The sequence below is a fragment of the Austrofundulus limnaeus genome, unplaced genomic scaffold, assembly GCF_001266775.1.
Source record: "Austrofundulus limnaeus strain Quisiro unplaced genomic scaffold, Austrofundulus_limnaeus-1.0 Scaffold353, whole genome shotgun sequence".
Classification (NCBI taxonomy): Eukaryota; Metazoa; Chordata; class Actinopteri; order Cyprinodontiformes; family Rivulidae; genus Austrofundulus; species Austrofundulus limnaeus.
In genome coordinates this window covers 242,999-250,805 of record NW_013952755.1, presented here as the reverse complement: position 1 = coordinate 250,805, position 7,807 = coordinate 242,999, and the positions used below count along the sequence as shown (strand labels likewise).

General features: G+C 42.4%; 1 protein-coding gene and 1 long non-coding RNA gene across 3 annotated transcripts in view; both read right to left on the bottom strand.

The window, feature by feature from the left end:
- The window catches only part of rpgrip1l (RPGRIP1 like), a gene marked incomplete at its 3' end in the record, with an annotated part of 13,761 nt that extends 12,348 nt beyond the window's left edge, over positions 1-1,413 (bottom strand). Inside the window, 3 exon segments of the mRNA XM_014022997.1 lie at positions 76-223; positions 467-562; positions 1,324-1,413. Of these exon segments, the coding sequence (XP_013878451.1) occupies positions 76-223; positions 467-554 (236 nt within the window).
- A 1,008-nt stretch (positions 1,414-2,421) lies between these two features.
- On the bottom strand, positions 2,422-5,645 carry LOC106527973 (uncharacterized). 2 transcript variants are annotated; one of them, XR_001311453.1, is made up of 3 exons: positions 3,309-5,645; positions 3,003-3,197; positions 2,910-2,930 (listed from the first exon to the last, which is right to left on the bottom strand). It is a non-coding gene; the product is annotated as an uncharacterized LOC106527973 (long non-coding RNA). The 2 variants fall into 2 exon arrangements; XR_001311452.1 differs by lacking the exons at positions 2,910-2,930; positions 3,309-5,645 and adding an exon at positions 2,422-2,444 and having other exon boundaries at positions 3,003-3,292.
- Between the last annotated feature and the right edge of the window lie 2,162 nt (positions 5,646-7,807).

The window sequence follows — 7,807 nt, the reverse complement described above, 5'->3', positions numbered from 1 at the left end:
GTGTGTGTGTGTGTGTGTGTGTGTGTGTGTGTGTGTGTGTGTGTGTGTGTGTGTGTGTGTGTGTGTGTGTCTCACTTCCTGATCTTGTCGTCCTGTTTGTGGACGTGCTGTTTGAGCTGCAGCGTCTCCTCGTGGAGACGAAGGAACCGGTCCTCCAGCTCCTCCCTGGACACCTTGGAGATGTCCTGAACGTCTGTGCGAACATCCTGATAGACAGAAGAGTCTGCAGACAGAAACACCTGTCCAGGTGAATACGCCGACACCTGGAGACATCTCTGCAGACTTCACACCAGATTTAAAAACATTTCGGAGGAAAGTCAACCTGTTGGAGACGTTTAAAACCAGTGACAGGACTGATTAAACTTTATATTTGATCAAAGCTTTCAGATTATACAGGTGTGCTGACTGAAGCAGGACTCAGGTTTAACAGACAGGTGGAACACCTGTGGTACAGGTAGCAGCACACCTTGTGGAGCGGCAGTGAGTCTGGACAGGTTGATGTTCGTGTCTCTGACTGGAACATCTGCAGCCGTCTCATCCAGAACACAGGACATGCTTCTGTCTGAAACCAGACCACATGGTGAGGAAGAGGAGTGTGACAGACAGGTGAAGAACAGATGGAACAGGGGATTGAACCAGCAACCCTCCGGTTACAGGACAACTCTCCTAACAACTAGGTTATCCTTAGTTTTATTCTTGTGTGTTGTTGTGTTTTTATTCACAAAACAAAACTAATTTCCCCCCAGGGGACAATAAATTCTATTCTATTCTCCTCAACTATATTCTATTTTATTACATTCTACTATATTCTATTCTATTCTATTTTACTCTATTGTAAAACATCAGACAGGTGAGGAAGAGGGCAGCAGTAAAGGAGACAAAATATTACAACAAAAATAGAAAATATCGTGAGCTCAAAAATAATTTATTATTAAAATAATAATAATACTTTAAAAGCTGTTAAACTGAGTTTATAATAGTTTCAGAACATTGTGTTTGATAATGATGCTAACGATGTTAATTAATTAAAAAAGAAAATATACTTATTTTATTGGTTTCAAACTTTTCTGATTCCTTCAGAGGAAACATTATGTTTGACAGAGAGCATAAAATAACATCAAATGGTTAAACTTGTCATTTACGGTCAGTGTTCACGTTAAACTGTTTGTGAATTTTCTCTTAGCGCTAAGCTAGCAGCGGCTAACGGACTCACCGGGATGTTTTAATTCTGCTCAAACATGATGTTTTTAACATACATGACTGCATGTTTAACTAAACTAAACATACGCGAGGTTTTCAGCCCATTTTTAAAACATTTCTTACCTTTTAGAGGGACTTTTTAACCTTCAATGGCTCGGTTGCTACTGAAAACATCCCTGCGTCATGTCGTTATGGGCCAACTGCGCATGCGCCGCGCACAAAAGGCTTCTGGGATTTGTAGTTTGATCAGAAACAGTTGCAGATTTCCCACTACAGCTGATTTTACTTGATTGATTTTTAGCTAAATATGTTTTTTTTTATTATGCGAACTGGAAACATAAATAAATTAAATAAATACTTATGAGTATGAATACTGTTTGTGTTTTTTCTCTGAATATTCATGACAATTTCCACTTCAGTTCTCATTGGATCTCCAGGGTTTTTCCATCATGTTTAAGTCATGACAGCCTGACAGTCTGAGGACCAACTCTACATGTAGTTTTTTACATGCTGCAGAGCTGCAGGGAAACTGACAGGTTTGCTGTCAGACGCCTCTCATGAAGCAACGATGGATCTAATTTTGCATCCTGAGATGAGTGAGCTGACTGGAGAGATGAGTTCCCTGAGTCAGATTCTCAGCGTGCTGCACAGCGAGCACTGGGCCGTGACCGTCTCCCGTCACTGCTGCTTCTTACAGCCGTAACCTTTGACCCCTCCCCTCTGCCTAAAAGCCAAGGCGAGCCCGAAATCTGTCAGAGTCCACCCTTCGTTGAGATTCATGATGCCCACCGACTTCTGTTCAGCAGGCCGTGCCAGCAGCCATCCAGCTGTCAGGAGCTGGATCAGCCCCACCTCATTGTAATATAAGCAGATTTCCCCGAAGCATCCAGGATTCTCTCTGCGTATCAGGAGAAGCTCCACAGGGAGGGAACGCTTTGAGTCGGGTTTCTTTTTAAATGAAAGAGGAGGTGTTTGACATTTGGAGAAGCTACATTTTCAGTGAAAGTACAGTTTGAGTGGGAACTGCTGATGTAGCTGAAAATAGTAACAACAACAAAAAACTGCAGGTAAAAATTAAATATCTAAAGTCATGAAACATTGTCTGAGCTTCATCATCAAGTTTAATCTCCAGATGTGACACTAGGTGGCAGCTGCTTCACACGTCTGAAGAGATGAACCTCCTCCTCCTCCTTTGCAACATTGATGATGTTTTTTTTTTTCTTTCCTTCAGGAACACTGTAGCTCTAAAATCAACAGAAAATAAAAAATAATCAGACTCATGATTAACAGGATCAGGTTTTACAGAAATAATAAAAGCCCCTGAAGGCAACAAAACTATGTCCACATCTTCACTTTATATGACTCAAACCCCAAAAACACTTCTGTTGAAGGGCAGGTAATAATGTTTCTGTCTTCTGTCTGTTAGCAAAATATCTAATGAACATTGAATGAATTTTAATTAAACTTTAAAATAATAAACATAAACTTTTGAATTATTCCGTTTAAAGATCGCTGCCACGGCCAATCAACCTCATAAAACACAAAACTGGCAACATTTTAGTTCATTTTACAAATGTTGAGCTAAAACTTCCTTATTTGTCCAGAAGAACTGATCTTATTGTGAAACTGAATTATTATTTGAATCTTAACTCCACACAGAACCAAGCCTGACTCTGCTGCAGGTCAGGATGTTAAACTCACGTATTGGGCTGAAAATCCTCCGAGCAGCCCTGAAAAAAATCAAACTCACACTGTGACAGACAAACTGTAAACATCTTCTGACACTTTTAGAGAAGTCAAACCTTCAGGTCTGCGGAGATGAGTCATGAGAAATATCACAGCTGTCTTGGCTCCAGAGATGAGAGCGTTTTCGTCAGGTGATGAAAAGGATTGTGCTTTTGGAGCGTTCAGATGATAGCAGCAGGTCCTTCTTCCTGCTTTCTACCATCTGCAGCTGACGTGTTTCATGTCTGCCTCCAGGGGACGATGATGGAAGACTTCAAACAACACAAAGGTGTCAGTTTAGAAGAAAACACTTCAAACTGAAGACGATTAAACTTTGAAATGTGTAAAATGCTCCCTGCTGAATTGTCTTCTGAGTAACAAACCTGAAAGGTCATCAGAGAACAGAGTTTGTTTCTGGGAGGAGGACAGACGTGTGGTGTTTATTTACTCTGCTGTCAACTTGTCTGCTCTTCCTCGCCTCCTCCTCCTCCTCTTCCTCCCGTCACGCTGTCTTAAAGAGCTCGCTCTGACACGACATGACGTTCAGACAGAGACAGGTGTAATTACCTGTCGGCCTGGAAACGCTGCGTTTTTACCTCACTGATGTCTGATTTACAGTCGACACGAGCTGCAGCAGCAACGTGACAGAGAGGTGAGTTGATTTAGTTCTTTTTTATGTTTAAACACAACAAAAACAGCCAACATTCAGATATATGAATATTTTAAAACATGAAGGTCAAAGGTCAACCTGGTGGCATGATGTCACCTCTTCCTGTCAAGTAAAGAACCACAACAACTGTTTTAACGCTTTTTTAGTTTGAGATGAAGAAATTCTGCTCTAGATAAATGTTTAACGCAGATCCTTCCTCGAGCAAAAACTGACGTTTGGTGTGAAAAACAAAATCCAGAATCTGTTTGAACCTCAGCCGTTTATGACAGCATGCCAACAACCAGGAGGTCTCCAAAACATCTCAAAACATTCAGCAGGAAGTCTCTAAAACATCTCAAAACATTCACCAAAAAGTCTCCAAAAAGTCTTAAAATGTTAACCAGAAAGTCTCTAAAAAGTCTCAAATTGTTCACCAGGCAGTCTATTAGAAGTCTCAAAATGCTCACCAGGAAGCCTCAAAAAATTCTCAAAATTTTCAACAGGAAGTCTCCAAAATGTCTCTAAATGTTCACCAGGAAGTCTCTAAGAAGTCTCCAAATGTTCACCAGGAAGGCTCTAAAAAAGTCTCAAACTGTTCACAAGGAAGTCTCTAAAAAGTATCTAAATGTTCACCAGGAAGTCTCTAAAACATCTCTAAACATTCAGCAAAAGTCTTCAAAAAGTCTCAAAACGTTAATTAGGAAGTCTCTAAAAAGTCTCAAAAATATTCACCAGAATGTCTCTAAAAAGTCTCAAAATGTTCACCAGAAAGTCTCTAAAAAGTCTCAAAATGTTCACCAGAACATCTCTAAAAAGTCTCAAAAATATTCACCAGAATGTCTCTAAAAAGTCTCAAAATGTTCACCAGAAAGTCTCTAAAATGTCTCAAAACGTTAATTAGGAAGTCTCTAAGAAGTCTCAAAATGTTCACCAGAAGTCTTCGAAATGTCTCAAATGTTCATCACAGTCTTATCACTCTGTCCTGATGTGGATTAATGTTAGATTAGAGCATCAAGGCTCCAACATCTACAGGCTCCTTTAGAAAATGGCCCTCTGTCTGACTCTGTCCTGGTGCGGCTCTCAGATAAAAAGTGAGACAAACTCAGGATTTGTTCCAGTAATCCTGCTACAGAGCAGGGTTGTGGAGGTAAGTTGACTCAGGATAACAGCTATCTGGCTTTCTGAAACCTAAAACCCAGAACTAACTCAGGATTTCCACTAATCCTGCTGTCTGAAATGGAGCTCTTGACAGAAACAGAAAAATAACAAATTGAATTAAAGGCACTTCTGTGTTTTTACTGACATGGTTGATTCACTTTAGACGAACACTTGTATTTTTTGTGTTTATCACAAATAATCCCATTAGTGTCCTGGTTCTGTTTAATGAGTCTTCAGAGCGGGGTATGGGGGTGGGCCACCTCATCAGAATGTAAACGAATCAGAACAGAAGAAGTTCTCTTTGTTTCTGGTCTCATCGTGAGTTAAATCTGCACTGTTTGTGTTTCTGTGTCACCTCCCTGCTTTTTGTTGCTGCTGCTGCGTTCACTGACTCTCAGCTGAGTGGTAATAATGAGCGTTACCATCAGATAAACTCCTCTCCGTCCAACAAACTGCCTGCAGCCGGGTTCCTCTGAACCGCAGGCTTCACTCAGCTGCCGTTAATTATTCAGATCAAAATCAGGATTTCATCAGTCCAGCGTGTTCTTCGGGCTCCAGGGGTTCTGATTTATTGGGTTTTACTCAGGTTCTGGGTTTCGGGTCTGATTGAAACTGCAGGGAAACAGTTTGGGTTGGAAAACAGCAGAACTTGTTTTGCTAATATTATTTTTTAATCTGTTAGAAGGAAACAAAACATGTTTCTGTTTCTCTGGGAGGAAAACTGAAGAACCTGGTTTATTGAATCCAATTTTTAAAGATTTAGATTCACAAAGTTTGTTAAAGTTATCTGGTTTGTTTGGTGGAATATTTGGTCATTTGGTTGGATGTTCACAGGTCAGTTGACTGGTCGGTCGGTTGATTGAGTGTAGTCAGTTGGATGTTTGGATGGTCAGTCAGTTGGTTGGTTGGTTGATGGATGGTTGGATGGTCAGTCGGTTGGTTGGCCAGTGGGTTGGTTGTTGGATGTTTCAGATGGTAGTATGGTTGGTTGGGTGGTTGGTTAAATGGTTGGATGGTTGGTTGGATGGTCAGTTGGATGGTTGGTTGGATGGTTGGTTAAATGGTTGGATGGTTGGTTAAAAGTTTGGATGGTTGGATGGCTGGTTGGTTGGTTGGTTGGTTGGTTGGTTGGATGGCTGGTTGGACAGTTGGTTGGTTGTATGGTTGGTTAAATTGTTGGATGGTTGGTTGGATAGTCGGTTGGACGATTGCTTGGTTGGATGGTTGGTTAAATGGTTGGATGGTTGGTTAAATGTTTGGATGGTTGGATGGTAGGTTGGACAGTTGGTTGGTTGGATGGCTGGTTGGATGGTCAGTCCTTTTGTTGGTGGGATGGTCAGTCAGTTGGGTGGTTGGTTGGATGGTTGGTTGGATGGATGGTTGGTTGGATGGTTGGATGGTTGGTTGGGGGTTGATTGGTTGGTTGGTTGGATGGTTGGTTGGATGGTTGGTCAGTTAAATGGTTGGATGGTTGGCTGGATGGTTGGTTGGATGGTTGGATGTTTGGTTGGATGGATGGTTGGATGGTTGGATGGATGGTTGGATGGTTGGTTGGTTGATTGGTTGGATGGTTGGATGTTGGTTGGTTGTTTGGTTGGTTGGTTGATTGGTTGGATGGTTGGAAGGGTGGTCAGTTGGTTGGATGGATGGTTGGATGGATGGTTGGATGGTCGGTTGGATGTGAACTGCAGTTGAAGTAAATAAAACTATAGAAAAAGAAATGTAACATGATCACTTCCTGTTTGAGACAGATCAAAGAGAAGTCAGGCAGGTTGACCTTTGACCTCATGGAGACTCAGATCAAAGCACTCAGGAGGACCTGACATATCTGCAGGTGACAAACACAACATCAGGCTGTAATCTCTGGATTGAAGCAGATTATTGGAACAGCTGCTGTGTGTATGTGACTGGGACCCCCACCCCCACCCCCCCACCCCCCCTGCTGTCATCAGTCCTGCTGGTTTGTGCACGTACACGTGCACGTGGCCTTAAGGCCCGGTTCTAAACATTCTGACCTGCTCAGCTTCTGCTGGCCTCCAAATATCTGCTGACACGATGGTGAAGCGTCTGGAGTGGTTCTGGTTGGAGGAGCGTGTAAACTTAGCTCCGTTAATTACAGAACTCAGAGCTTTGCAGACCACCGAGCAGCAGCACCTCTGAGGGGCTGCTGGAGGCCCACCGCTGCCGCCGCCGCCGCCGCTGCTGCTGCCTGCACGGGCTGCAGAGATAAACTGCTGACAGATGTGTGTCGTCCTCAGGAAGCAGATAAATGACCTGCAGCTCAACACTTCATGTTCAGTTTGAACAGGAAGTGACACGTACACACTTCCTGACATGTGATGAGTTCTGACCAATCAGGAAATAAAACGTATTTTTCTCATGCATCTGATAAAAGACAGGTTTTCTGCGTGTTTGTGAGTTTGTTTGGTTTCCAGATGTTTTTGCAGTAATTTGTTTGTTTTGTGTTTGTTCCTTGTTGTTTAAATGTTTGTGTTTTGTTTGTTTTGGTTGAATTTAGAGCTGTGTGTTTGTTGTTCAGGTGTTCAGGTGTGTAGTGTTCCTGCATCCAGCTGAACCTGTTGAGCTCAGCAGAAACAGCTGATCCGAGGAGCTCCAGTCTGGTTGTGAGGACACGTTGTCTCGGCTCGTCCTTCAGAGGGACACAAACCGTTTTCAAGTCGTGGTAATTAAAAGGCGAAGCTGCAGCTTTACTTCAGCTTTGATAAGAGTTATCAGTTTGCAGTTACTTCTCTTATTGGTTTGATTAAGAGGCTTATTCTGGGTTTAATGAGTTTTCTGCTCGGCTGCTCCTCATCAGGCTCGCTGCCAGCTGCTCACATCTGGATCCTGCAGCAGCTCCAGGATCTGTCCTCAGTTCAACCTGACGTTCTCAAAACACAAAGTTATTTTTTTATTTTCAGATCTGATGATGTTGAGTTCAGATGTTCATTGATCTTGTTCAGGACAGCTGAACATTAACGGCTTGTTTCAGCTCATAACTAAGGATTTGTGTGTGTGTGTGTGTGTGTGTGTGTGTGTGTGTGTGTGTGTGTGTGTGTGTGTGTGTGTGTGTGT